Source organism: Globicephala melas, chromosome 12, assembly GCF_963455315.2.
Source record: "Globicephala melas chromosome 12, mGloMel1.2, whole genome shotgun sequence".
Lineage (NCBI taxonomy): Eukaryota > Metazoa > Chordata > Mammalia > Artiodactyla > Delphinidae > Globicephala > Globicephala melas.
The window spans coordinates 14,186,141-14,200,597 of record NC_083325.1 but is presented as its reverse complement, the minus strand read 5'-3'; the positions used below and the strand labels follow the sequence as shown (position 1 = coordinate 14,200,597).

At 48.9% G+C, this 14,457-nt stretch overlaps 1 protein-coding gene across 3 annotated transcripts in view; it reads right to left on the bottom strand.

Annotated features, from left to right (window-relative positions):
• The window catches only part of REEP1 (receptor accessory protein 1), a 109,821-nt gene extending 96,024 nt beyond the window's left edge, over window positions 1-13,797 (bottom strand). Inside the window, exon 1 of one of the 3 annotated variants that reach the window (XM_030837472.2) lies at window positions 13,671-13,797. In XM_030837472.2, the coding sequence (XP_030693332.1) occupies window positions 13,671-13,702 (32 nt within the window). In that variant the 5' untranslated portion in view covers window positions 13,703-13,797. Of the gene's footprint in view, window positions 1-12,893; window positions 13,067-13,670 lie in introns of those variants that run through there. The other 2 variants (XM_030837464.3, XM_060309190.1) reach the window with 2 other exon arrangements.
• Window positions 13,798-14,457: the final 660 nt, after the last annotated feature.

The following is a 14,457-nucleotide window of genomic DNA, read 5'->3' as shown; positions in this document are numbered from 1 at the left end:
AGAGAACATGAATGGGCAATAAACATATGAAAAGATGCTCAATCTCATTAGTATTCAGGGAAATGCAAATTAAAACTATAATGAGATTCCATTCTGTACCCACCAGACTGGCAAAACTTCTAAAAGTGTGACAATAGCAAGTGATGGTAAAGACATGGTACAACTGAAATTGTATATGTTGCTGGAGGAAAACGATGTTGGATAGCGATTTATGATGAACAAAATGTGAAGGGGACCTGGCAGGCCAGATATCAAGAATTTTCATAAAAGTTATGGTAATTAAGACAGTGTGGTCCTGGTGCAGGGTCAGACCAATTGATTAACGGAACAGAATACAGAGCCCAGAAACAGACCCACACATCTACGAAACTTATGTTATTTGGTCAAGCGAAAGATGCATATACCCGATGCCTCAGCCATTCCATTCCCAAGGAAATCTGTGCACCAGTGCGCCAGGAATCACATATCAGAATGTTCACTGCAGAAGTCTTTTCTTTTCAAGAGCAAGAGAAAAACAAAAATTAGAAAGAACGCAAATGTCTGTAAACGGTGGTATATTGATACAATGAAGGTAATGTTCTATTTCTTAAACTGGTTGGTGAGTAAAAGAGTATTCATTGTATTATTATCCATTACTGTATACCCTAACCACTTCATTGTAATCTTTTCTATTGGTGCAATAATTAATTTTTACAAATCAAGGAGAGTCTGGAAATGGAGACAAAATAAGATGTTAGAACATCAGAGAGTTTTTTTTTTTTTTTTTTTTTTTTTTGGCTGCACCGGATCAAACCTGAACCCTTGGCAGTGAAAGCGAGGAGTCCTAACCACTGGACCGCCAGGGAATTCCCCCAGAGTGTTCTTTCTTTAGGCTTTTCTTAACTCCCCTCAGCTTGGTGGCAGCAGGGCCAACAGCCATGGGTTTAACGGGCTGAATAATGGTCCCCAAAGATGTCTAGGTCCTAATCCCCAGACTCTATGAATATTACCTGATATAGCAAAAGAGACTTTGCAGAGTCTCAAAATTAAGGATTTTGAGATGGGAAGATTATCCTGGATTATCTAGGTGGGCCCTAAATGTAATCACAAATGTCCTTCTAAGACAGAGGTAGGGGAAGATATAAAGACAGAAGAGAAGGCAATGTGACCACGGAAGCACAGACTGGAGAGATGCGGCCATAAGCCAACAGCCATCAGACACTCCAAAAGCAAAACATGGATTCTCCACGGAGCTTCCAGAATGAAACACTTCTGCTAACACCTTGGTTTCAGCCCCCCAAAACTCATTTCAGACTTCAGGCCTCCAGATCTGTTAAGAGACTACATTTCTGTTGTAAGCCACTAACTCTGTGGTTCTCTCTTCCAGCAGCAATAGTAGACTAATACAGTGGATAAGGATGCTCAACTTTACCCATCTCTTTGTCCCTGATTGTATTCACGCAGCACATCCTCTCCTCTGCCTCCTCTTCTTTCTCAACATTGGCTGCCACAGTGTCTCCCAGGCAGAGACACAGCAGTGGTTTAATCTCCTTTCACACATCAGATGTACCACTTCCCCTGTGAAAGGGCTCCTCCCTACAATTTCCAACCAAAGCCAGAAAAGTCGTTCACACACACCCACAAAATAACCACCCAACGGAAAGAACACTGGCCCGGCAGGAAGGACACTGGAATCCAAGTCCAAGTTCCCCACTGATTGGCTATGTGAACTCAGAAACTTCTCAAAGATGCAATTGGAATGCATTCATCTCTCTATCCCTGGTGCCCAGTGTATGCTTGGCACAAAGCAAATGGTCAATAAATGAGCAGTTAATCAATGAGCAATGAATCAATAACTCTCGAACAAGGACAGGCGGCCTACCCACTGAAAAACAGAATCTTTCCAACAACTCGTATCTCTCTTCCTCCACTATAATAAGGGAAAAGATTAAAATCCTAGAGTTTCAGAGTTGGAAGGTCTTAGGGTTGGAAGCCAGGGGCTCATTGCCTCACTTTAGCACCAATTACCAAAACACTCTTCCTTCTATCATGACAGGAGTTTGTCTTCTAATCGCCCACGAGTCCTAGTCCAAGCCTCTAACCACATAAAACAAACCTCTTTCTTCCACATCAAAACACTTTCAGAAATTGGAGACTTGGCCTCAAGTCCTGGCCTAGCCGATCATGTTACTGACCTTGATGAATGACCTAAAACTAAACCCTCATGCCCCATCTTCCTTGTCTGTCAACAAGAGCCTGAAATCACTAAGAGCCCCTCTAGCTCCAAGAAGCGGGGTAGAAAACATCACCCCCTTGGTGTTCAATCCCTCATCATTTCAAACTATCCATCGGGTTTTAAATTTTAATGCTTTATTTTTTACTTTTAGAATTGCTTCTTTTCCCGTGGGCCCATTCCTCTCCCTGCTCCAGCCCGACACCTGCTATTTTCTTGTATGTTCTTTACTTTTTCATTTTAGAAAGATTTATTCTAAGGTCTCCAAGTATTAATAGTTACTTTATATAAATAATATACAATTAATATAGGTATGCAATTTACCTATTTGTTTATTTATTTCTGGAGGGCTAATCCTGCCTTGTAGTGTTTGTTAACTCCTGCTTAGGAGCGGGGTTCATAATTTTGGAGTATGAATTCATGTGCTTTGGGGCTAATTCTGTATGATGTGTATTGAGAGCTCTTAGAGAGACTGGATTAATTTCTGTCAGATGTCCCAGGAGTAACGCTGGCCCAAGACCAATGTTTATGTTAATCTCTCAGCTAAGGGTACGCAGACCGTGCAGAATGTGTTAAACCCCAAATCCAGATGAGGACAGGTCCAAAAATGGTATCAAATTCCCAAGGGAGATTTTCCCTCCACCAAGAACCCTGGGCAAGACAGACAAGCTTCACTGTCATCTCTCAGTGCTTGGGGGTCTATGCTTTTACTAAGGATTATGCTGCAGAATCGCCCTTCAAGTCTGCACTTTATGCCAACGTTCAGCTCTGACTTAATACCCCACAGACTCAAGGCCCCTCTTTTCTCTATTGAGATATTAAAACCAAGTTAGGCCAATCCTCCAGTGTGGTATATTAAAGATGGCTGCGAACTATTTGCTACCCCACTCATGGGGAGGTAGTCTAATCCCCCTCTCTTCAAATCTAGGATGGCCTTAAGTGACTTGTTTGGCCAATAGAATGCAGCAGAAGTATCATCCTGGGACTTCTGAGACCAGCTCGTAAAAAGTCTTGCAGTTTCTGTCGATGCTTCTTGGACACCCGTTCTTGCAGTTCTGAGCTACCATGTAAGCAACTTGACTATCCTGAGGCCTCCATGCTGGAGAAATCACATAGAAAGACCAGATGAAGAGGCCTTAAAACACACAAAAAGAGACAGCCAGGGCTTCCCTGGTGGCGCAGTGGTTAAGAATCCTCCTGCTAATGCAGGGGACACAGGTTCAAGCTCTGGTCCGGGAAGATCCCACATGCCGTGGAGCAACTAAGCCCATGCGCCACAACTACTGAACCTGCACTCTAGAGCCTGTGAGCCACAACTACTGAGCCCACATGCCACAACTACTGAAGCCCGTGCGTCTAGAGCCCATGCTCCACAACAAGAGAAGCCACCACAATGAGAAGCCCACGCACTGCAACAAAGAGTAGCCCCCACTCGCCGCAACTAGAGAAAGCCCGCATGCAGCAACGAAGACCCAACACAGCCAAAAATAAATAAATAAAAAATCTTTTTTTTAAAAAAAGAAAGAGACAGCCAGTCTGCCACTGCCATTTGCATCATCCCAGTTGAGACCCAGACATCATGGAGCAGAAATGAGTTTTGTGTTTGGTGTCCTGTCCAACTTCCTGTCCACAGAGCCAGGAGAGATGATAACAAAACGTCTGTTGTTTTAAGCTAAATCTCAGGGTAGTCTGTCGTGCAGCTGCTACAGTACTGGTTTACAGCCTTGCAAAATGATTCCCTCTCTGTTTTGTCTCCTGGCAAATTTACTTACTTAAAAGCTCTGCTATACTTTTAGGGGATCGCTGTTGTATTTCATGCAAGATTTTTAGAAAAATGTTCAATTCAGTTTTAGTAGGGAGGGGTTTCAGACTATATAGTTTTCTATACTGCCAGAAATAGAAATCAAATCTTTCAATTTACAGATGAGAAAACTGAGGCTTAGGTTAGGTTACTTGCCATGGTCACAAATCAAGGTTCTACAAACCTAGGTTTAAGAAAAGATCTTCTAACCCCAGAGGGAATACAAAGTCATCATTCGTATACATTTTAAACATGTTCTATGAGCTTAGAACTGCTGGGAAAAACGGCTGTGAACAAGATAAAAGTCTCAAACGTCATGGAGATCAAATCCTAGTGGAGAGACAGACCAGAAACAAGCAAGCAAAAGAATTAGAAGCATAGTTTCAGGGAGGGACAAAAGCACAGAGGTGTGGGTGGGGTGTATCTTGGAGAAGGTGGTCAAAAGAGGCCTCTCCTGAATAGGTGACATGTAAGCAGAGACCTAAATGGAAAGAGGGAAAGGGCCACGCATGACCCAGGGCAGTGTGTTCAGGGCAGAGGAGACAGCAAGTGCAAAGGCCCCTGGGTGGGATAAGCTTGTCGCCTTCTAGGAACAGTGAGCATGATGGGACTGAGCAAGTGAGGGGGAAACAGTACAAGGTGAGGTCAGGGCAGTGGGCAGGGGCCAGGCCTTGCTGAGTCTTGCCGACAATGGTAAGGAGTCTGAATTTTATTCTTAGTGTGACGGGAGTTCTTTAGACAGTTGTTTGTTTGTTTGTTTGTTTGTTTTTGCGGTACGCGGGCCTCTCACTATTGTGTCCTCTCTCGTTGCGGAGCACAGGCTCCGGATGCGCAGGCTCAGCGGCCATGGCTCACGGGCCCAGCCGCTCCGTGGCATGTGGGATCCTCCCAGACCGGGGCACGAATCCGTGTCCCCGGCATCGGCAGGTGGACTCTCAACCACTGAGCCACCAGGGAAGCCCTTTTAGACAGTTTTTAAACAGCTAAGACCTACTTTATGCGTTTTTAAAAAAATTTTTTTTCCTTTATTATATTTAATTAATTTATTTATTGAAATATAGTTGATTTACAATGTTGTGTTACTTTCTGGTGTACAGCAAAGTGATTCAGTTATACAAATATATATATTTATTCTTTTTCCTATTCTTTTCCATTATGGTTTATTATAGGATATTGAATATAGTTCCCCTGTGCTATGCAGTAGGTCCTTATTGTTTATCTATTTTATATTTAGTAGTTTGTATGTTAGCCCCAAACTCCTAACTTATCCGTCCCTCACCCCCTTTCCCCTTTGGTAACCATAAGTTTGTTTTCTATGTAAGACCTATCTCACATTTTTTTTTTTTTGGACGCTCCATGCAGCTTGCAGGATCTTAGTTCCCCGACCTGGGAGTGAACCCGCGCCCACAGCAGTGAAAGCACGGAGTCCTAACCACTGGACCACCCGGGAATTCCCCTATCTTACATTTTAAACAACGTCGACATTGGAGAGATGGGAGTAGAAGCAGGGAAAGCAATTAGGAGAGTTTTGAAATGGTCCAGGAGAGCAATAATTTGGGATTGGAACAGGGCGGTGGCAGTGGAGGTGGGAGTTGGTTGGGCAGGGAGGGTTTGAAGGTAGGGCTGAGAGGACTCACTGACACGCCTGGATTCCGCAGCACACAGTGTCTGGCATGAAGCATTTACAGAGCCCACTGGGTCCTGTGACTTCCTCAGGAGGGACATCTAGGGACCAGTGGTTCTTGGCCTCATGTGCTCATGAGAAAAAGTCCTTTCATGTTCCTGTAAACCCACCGTGAGTCCCCAGCGTGAGTCGACTGTGTTTCTCCAGCTTCTTTCTCACGGTGGGTTGTAACCCACCCTCTTGAATAGCACGAGCTGCTCACCGCAATATCCTGTCTGACGGGCATTGTCTTGGCGGTTTAAGCCCCAGTTGCAGCAAAACTAAATTTTACATAGATCACGGTTCGGCAGCCCACTTGTGAAAGGTTCGTAGTTGAGCGCTGGGTTGGTGGAATCCAGTTAGGCTATTCAGAACTCATACAAATCAGGGTTGGGACCTCTCGGAATCAGAGGGATGAACCACAGTCCAGCACAAATGGATGACTCGGGATTGAATTCCCATTTACAGCCAATAGTGGGAATATTAGGCAAGTCCATTTCTGTTCACTTCGCAGGGGAGATGATGACTCCCTGAATCCTGACTCAGTGCTTCTCAAGTTTCATGGGGGTCTTGTCAAAATGCAGATTCCCCGGGCCTTGGGTGGGGCCCCGGATTCTGCATTCCTAACTAGCTCCCAGTGATGCTGATGTGGTTGGTGCACAGACCACTCTTTGAATAGAGAGGTCCTGACTCATTCATGAGCCAACATATACTCATTGGGCACTTACTACCCATGAAGAGCAGAGAGGGAGACTAAGAAACAGATGTGGGAGGTAAAGGCACAAACCACCACGTCACAAGGTACAAAGTGACAATGCCACACCGGGGCCCCAGGAACAGAAATCTTTCTTCAGTTAGGGGCCCCAAGGGAGGTTTCCTGGAGGAAGGTAGATGGAGGCCAACATGGAGAGTGTAATGACAATAGTAGGGCACCTTCAAGGTCTTTATCCATGGAATAGCATGTCCTCTGCAATTGCTGATTTCTCCTCAAAATTAAGACTTCCTTTTAAAACTCAAACACAAGATAAAGAAAAGAGGTGAAAAGGAGAGTGAGAGATTTTTCTAACATGAAGAGGTAAAGGAGTGTGTTAGGACTGTCCCAGTTGCAAGAAGAAAAAAAAAAAAAAACCATCTTACACCAACTTCAACAAAAAAGGACATTTATAGGTTTGCAAAGCTGGTTAGGATTCATTCATTCAACATATACGGTGGTCACTGGGGCTGTTCACAGATGTTTAGTCAGACTGTAATTCTCCACACACTTGAATTCAGGCTTGGTTATATGATTGTCTTGGGCTGATGATATGTGAGCAGAAGTGACATGTGTCACTCCCGGTTAGAGGTCCTTAAGCGCTGGTGCATGACTCTCCATCTTTCTTTCCCTACTCCAGTGAATCCTGGTGCCTTGTGCTGCAATGATAGCGCCCTAAGACAAAGAGGCCTCAGTCAGCCTGAGCCTCTGGTGATGACAGTAAGCAGGTTGCCTCTGCCAACCCACAGCGCACAGGCAGCATAAAGCAAGAGACCAACCTGTGCTGTCCCCAGCCACCGGGATTTGAGAGCTGTTACCGCAGCATAGCCCAGTCCATCCTCACCACTACAGTAAATGCTTAATTAACACAAGCACTACTCAAGGCCTTCATTCTAGGATATGGGACAGATCAAGGCCTTAAACGAGGAGCTGCAGGAACCGGGGCCTGAGTCACCAGAATCAAGCCAGCTCCCGGCTCTCTGTGCCTGTATCTCATCTCTGTTTACCTCTGCTTTGTCATACTTCGCCCCTTTGGCCACCATGCCTTCTCCATGTGCCAGGCAGCCACCAGTAGCCCCACCTTCACATCTTTCCAGCTCTGGGTCCCATAGGCAAGGCTCTCCTCTCCCAGCTTCAAATCAAGACACCCTGGGGAAGGATCTAGGGGCTCCGTTTGGGCCACAGACCCACCTCTGGACCAATCTCTGTGCCCAAGGAAATGTGTCGCTAGGCCTGAGTCCCTGCCCACCTCCATGGTTGAGTGGAGGGTGATAGGATGGGGTATGTGACCAGAGGGGAACGGGAAATGCATTTTGAAGCCCAGAGTACCATCCACAGATCCCTAAAGGAGGTGGAAAGGATGTGAATGCACAAGTACATGAGAGCAGCCAAGGTAGAAAGTAACTGAGCTGCGATGGGTGAAGGGCAAAGGAAAAAGGGAAAATGTGGCATATGTGTGGTCACCCTAAGAGGAAAGGAGCAGACTGGAAAGCCACTGGCTGGACAGCTCCCTGTGCTGGCGTCAAGGAGGTACCTATGGCCTAGAACTGCCAGGTGACTGACAAAGCCTGGTGGGGGCAGGGTGTCAGGAGGGGATGTTAACTCAGTTAAAGGATGCTCCTCCTGTCTACTAATTTAGGGAAGCTTCTTAAAACTCTGACAGTGGGACAGACCTTCTGTGATCAGGAACAGGCCGAGTTTGGGAGAGCAAATGCTTTAAACTTTTAATTTTTTTTGGCCACACCATGCGGTATGTGGGATCTTAGTTCCCCGATCAGGGATTGAACCAGCGACCCCTGCAGCGGAAGCACGGAGTCTTAAACACTGGACCACCAAATAAGTCCTGGGGGAGCAAATACTGAGCCAACATGTGTGCCCCCGTTACCATCATCCCTGCACAAATAATTCAGGGGTGTCCTTCCCCACTGAGCCCAACTCAGCTTCATACCCCATCTCAAGACAGGTCCCAGGCAGCCTCCCATCAATTAAAAGAGATAAAACCTACTAGCCATCCTGGTCTAGGTACACATGCCATGCTTGAGGGCCTATAATATCAGATTAACTGTCAAGATTCCTTCAGACACCCCTACTGTGTGCCAGATACTTGGTCCTTTATATTTACTTTTTCTCTAAAATCAAAGGAAAGGCCCTGGGTGTGACTAAAACAACCCAGAGGGAAAACAGTGTGCTTCTATGTGAAGATGGATGAGGTCTGAGAGTTCAGAACAAACCCGTATGTATGTAACTATCCACCTTCCAATCCATCAGGGCCTTACCAAGGCCCTGAAGTGAGAGGAAAATATTCTCATGGCCCAAATGCAAACCCCCTCCTGTTGGTTCTCGGAAAAATTCCCACAGACACCAAGAATCCTGGTAACCGGTTGAGCATGTGCACAGCTCATTGTTGGCAATAAAACTGCAAAGGTAACATATACCCTGACTACTGCACGGCCAAGTCTACCCCATCCCCAAGCCTCTTGAAATCCCTTGGAAAATACACACACACACACACACACACACACACACACACACACACACACACGACACACATACACAACACAAAATGGCAGCCTCACTAGGTGGCTACTGAGGGTCTGACCCGCCTTCTCTCATTCTTCCCAGGGCTCTTCCGCGCCCCCCCCCCCGACAATACACACTACAAAGAGGATAGCTCGCTTTAGAAGGAAGGGGGAAACTGAGCCATTAATAACCAGGTGAGACCCTCACTTGTCAGCTACCCTCGAAATAAGACACAGCAGGAGGAAGTGCACAAAAGCTACTTCCCAGCAGGCAGCCAGGATTAATAAACAAAGACCAGGGCAGAAGAACAGCAGCGAAATCTAGGTTGATGTTTTTCACTTCCTTGAGGATACGGCCCCCCTTTATAAATAAACACAGTGCATGTAGGCCGGCTGGGGGACTTGAGGGAAAGGAAGGGGCCCAGAGGAGCACTGGCTCTTGGAATTATTAAGACCTCCAAGATGATGCTGGCCAATAATATTGTATCATAGACCGGGAGCAGGGCCCCAGCGCAGGTGCCAGTTGCCCTGAGGATTCTGCAGGCGGGTCAGACCAGCACTTGGACTAGAACCTAACATCTTTCCTCTCACAATTCAACTGAAACAGTCACCCAGCTCCTACCCTGTACCACACCCAGTGCCAGGAAAGAAATCATCAACTAACCTGAACCCTCCATTAACAGGATCATTTTTCTGCATTCCCCTCTTGAAAGCAGGCCCCAAAGAAAGGTAAGTTTATGTTTAAGAGTGTATGTTTTTTTCCATTTGTGTTGCAACAGTTGAGGAACATCTTGAGGACAGCCCACATTCCTTCCAGGCTTCTCTACATGTCCATCCCTGACCCAGGGCACAGAGACTTCATGCTGGAGACAGTCCTAGGACTTAGCTAGATCTTCAGCTATCAACTCAAGACTGTTTTAAACATCAGACTCTACCTTCCAAAAACTAACATTTTTTAAAGATGTGCAATGTGGGAAAATGACATTTTCCGGCATAGCTATTGGTTACTTATGAATTAGGACTCTCTTTTTCCCCATGCAGTGAGTTGGAGTTTGGGTCTACTAACCCAGTAAGTGGTGGGAAGCTCTGGATCCATTTAGCCAACATCCTGGGCCTTAGCCAAAATTCTGTCCAGAGACAATGAGGCAAAACCTGCTCCTTGGAATAAATGCTTCAAGATAGTGCATTCTCCCAAAAAGACACAGAGCGACCTCTGTATGCCCGCTCCAATGCACAGTTTGAAATGCTTCCACACCTAGGCCTTGAGTTGTTTGGAAAGAAAACAAAGTATTTGAAAGGAGGCGAGCAGACCAGTCCTAAATGAGCTCCCATGTTCCATGCAGATATCAGCCAGGTTTCAACAAGGCCACCCTTGCTACTGCACTAATATTTCTTCCTTAATTCTTCCTAAGCTAAGCCAGGGGAGTTAGGAGGAAGACAGCTGGCAAGAGAGCAGCGTCTCAAATTGGTTCCCATTCCAAGAGCTTTGCCCAGTGGGCACAAGCCTGTCCCGATGCCCGCTAACCTCTGTCCCCAGGGGATGACAATGACCGGCTCTCCTGCTTATCCTAGGGTCTCTGATCTCACTCAACACAACCAACCTTTACTGAGTGCACTTGAAGTGCCAGGTGCTTCAAAAAAGAGCCTTGGGAGGGGGCGAGAGGTGGGAGGGGGCAAAAAACGACCACCATTGCCCTAAAAACGCTCACAGCCCATGGCAACACAGTCACCATCACAGCTGGCTGTCCCCAGACACCATCAGCTTGTCTTGACGCCTCTGGTTGGAAGGAAGACGCTCCCCCCACATCCTCAGAGCACAGTGACAGGTCTTCCTTAAATGTTCTTTGATGGGACAGGGGCTTACGAAACCATGAAAAGATTGCTTATAGGAAAAGGGACCTGTGGACAAAATCATAGGATGCCATACTAGAGGTCTCGAAAGCTTGAAAGAGATCAGTTTAGGTCAAGGACAGGCAGAGGTGGAAAGGGCACTGACCCCCAAATCCAGAGCCTGTGTTCTTCACCAGCTCACCTCGTGTCCTTGGGCAAAGCACACTCCTCTACAGTTTTACAGATGAGGGGAGGACTGGCTTAGTGGTTTTTATTAGCAGTAAAACCCATGTAGTTTCCAAATTATATTTTATATAGAACCCCAGTATGTAAAACAAAGAAAAGGAATCAGGGCTGGGAACCCAGAGCCCGCCCACTCAGGCTGAGTGGCCTTCAGGGAAGCCAGTTGGAAAACTGCAGGAATAATGTCTGAAAGCCCCTTCCAGAGCTCTTACAACCTCTCTCGGAGGATGGGAGGGAACACTCATTGACTGAATGTCCTCTGTGGTACTTGGCAATTTAGAAATCATGTATCATCGAAATCTTTGCAACAGTAAAGTGAGATTCACTAGGGCTTGCAAACTAGGATCTCCTGTGATCTGAGCTGTGAACTGGGATCTGTTGGCAAGAGGCAGAACTGGGATTTGAATCAAGGGTTTTCTGAGTCCAAACATGGCATTTCTACTCTTTGCTAAGAGGTTTGTGGAAATTTGGGCTGAGTCGATAATTTCCTTGCATGGTAAATATAAACATATGTGCATATATGCCTAGGGAAACACAGCTTGACGAATATACTTCTCAGATTTTTCCTTAGCTATCTCTGCATGGGAATAGTGCAGATGAGTTTCCATCTATGGACCTACATTTTCTAATTTTCCTATAGTGAACAGGTATGATTTACGCAAAACAGGTGCTGCCTATTAAAATGGTTTTAACAACTCACAACTGACACATCCATGTTGGGTTTCTATACAGAATTAGGGGCTGAAGGGATAGGTCCTATCTCTGACCTTTTGGAGTTGATAGTGGGAATAACAACCCCAAATCTCACAAATTCTCCCTTGGAGCACAGGGTCCTGGGCTGACCTGAGGGGCAGTTCTCACGGCCATTTAAATTCTCTGAAATGCAATTCTTCACTTCTGGGGAGTGTGGTTGTTTTAGAAAGTAACTGCTAGTCCCTGAGACCCCACCCAAACATATGTTTCTCCCCTTCACCCCTCTTAGTTGTCTAGTATACAGGGGGTGGGTGCTAATAAAATTAAAGACAGTCACATGGACCCCAGACCAGAAACCCTGGCTGCTCAGTGTTCCAGCCCCAGCCCAGGAGGACCTATAGGGAGTGAGTCCTCCAGCCTGGCCAACTCAACTCTCTGGCCCACCCTGAGGCACCCCCACCCCCACCCCCCAGAAGCCACCTGCAAATCTGACAATCAGGGCACTACTTCAGGAGAAAAAAAATACCACCCGGAAGGCAAGACAGGCCTTGATCAGGCATGAGGCGGGGCCAGCCGTGCCAGCCACTTCCCTGGGTTATTCATGCCACCTCTGCCCGCAGGAATCTTCCAAACATTTAACATGCTTCCTCTAGGTACAGCACAAATCCCCAGCAGGTGGCAACAGCTGTGGAGAGGCCAGCAAGGAATGAATGACTTGGGGGCCGAGAGGGACATACACTGGCCTTGGGAAGAAAGCTCATAATGGTGGCCAGGAGACAATGCTGAGAATGGCTTCAGAAGGCTACCCTGACCGGCTTCTTTGAAAATCAGGCAAGAAGGGTAGGAGATGGGAGGTGTTCCCAAACGTGGGGAGTGATGGCGCACAATCAACCAGAGTCGGGAGCCCCTCTTCCTCAGACAAAGAAAAAGCCGGAATGGTACCACCGGCTCCCACACCCCAGAACAATTTCACCCCGGCTCCCCAAGCAGGTGGCAAATCTGTCCTGACTCAGGCAAGGATGGTTAGGAAAGGAGGGGGACTGGAATAGATGGCCATGTCTACCTCCAAAGGAGAACAAATCCACGAGGGAAGGAGCTCTTCAAAGGTCCACTCGGCTCTGGGGCTTGACAGAGCAAAACGCCCCCGCGCCCACCCGCAATGGCTTCACACAAGGCCTCACCCCAGATGACTCTGCGCTCTCCCACAAGGCCTGGCAGGTGTCATCGCCACCGTCAGTGTGGCCGTCTGTCACTTGGAAATTTCCCGTGAATTCCCGGAGATGCCCGTCTCTCTCTCTCCTTCAAACGCCCCGCCCAAGGAATCAGACAAGGGGACGCGGGGCGGCTACCCCAAGATTCGGGTCTGTCCTCCTCCGTCCTACTTGCCTAGGCCGCTGTCCATTTGAGAACCCTAAAAAGGAGGAGTATTTTTCAACCCCCTTAGGAGCCCTGCCTCCAGCTCTCCGCCCTTCTCCGCGCCGATCCCTCCAGGCAGCGCCCCAGGCTCTTCTGGGCTCTGTCATTTTCACCTGACAAAAGCGTGGCGGCGGGGCGCGGCAACGGGCGACCCCAGGCCAACATTTCTTCCCAAGGAGAGGGACACGTGTCCCCGCGGCGCACTCACTCGGGGCCTCGGCCAAGCCCACCAAGCGGGGGAACAAAGCGGCCGGGCGCGGCTCGACGCGGACCCCAGCGAAGCCCCGTGCGCCCCCAGCCCTCGCGGCCCCGCCCGCCGGGCCCCCGCGCCCGGGCCGGGCCCCGCAGGGCAGCAGCCGCGTTCTGTGCCGCCCGCTCGCCCGCGACCTCGGCACCTACTGTACCTGCTAAATTTAGCGGCCGCCGGGTATTAATAGCCGGAACGACCGGGGCGGGCGCTGCAGGGGCACGCGCAGCCCGGGGGCCGGGGGCCGGAGAAGGAGGGGAAGGAAGGAAGGGACGCGAGGAAGAAGGCCACTTACACCACCAGCCTGGAGATGATCCACGCCACCATGGCGGGGGGCGGGCGGGCGCGGCCCGGCGGCGCGGCGCGTCTCGGATGCTGGCGGCTGCGGCGCTCCGGGCACGTCTGTCCGCGCACGGCCGCCGCCGCCAGACTGAACGCGCCCGCCGCCCTGCCCGGCGCTGGCGCGTCGGCGCAGCCGCGGCACGTTCCGGCGGCGGCGGCTGCCCCAGCCCCCCGGGGCACGGCGGGCCCGCGGCGATTGGGCGGCGAGCCGTTCGGGCACCAGCGGGGCCCGCCCCGCCCCGCTTGCCCCGGGCCCCAGGCTGAATTCGGGAGGTTCCTCTGCGCGCCCCGGTGCCCCCGCCGCTCACAGGGGACCCTGAGGTGGTCCAGTTGGCAAGGCAGAGACCCGGGGGCCGCCCCACCATCTGTGCTCCAGTGGGGAAACTGAGGCCTGGATCTTGGGAATCTGTCTCCACCTGTTCTGATTCAGATACAGTCATCCCTCGCTCTGATACGGATACTGCGATAGCCTGTATCCAGATATGACCCCTCCTGTTGTCCCCCACAAGGCATTATCTGCGTAAGAAACAAATCTGGGCCTCTGTCTCCCCTAGTTAAAATTCTAAAGAGTCCCTACAAGATCTTGTCCCTGCCTGCAAACTCATTGCCACCACCATGCCCCAGATACCCCTCTAGCCCTTTTCACTTCAGGAATTTTGGACCTGGAGAAGCGCTGTTCCCTCTCCCCTGTTCATTCACTCCATGCCTCAGATAAAGTTTATTGCCTAAAGAAAGCCCTT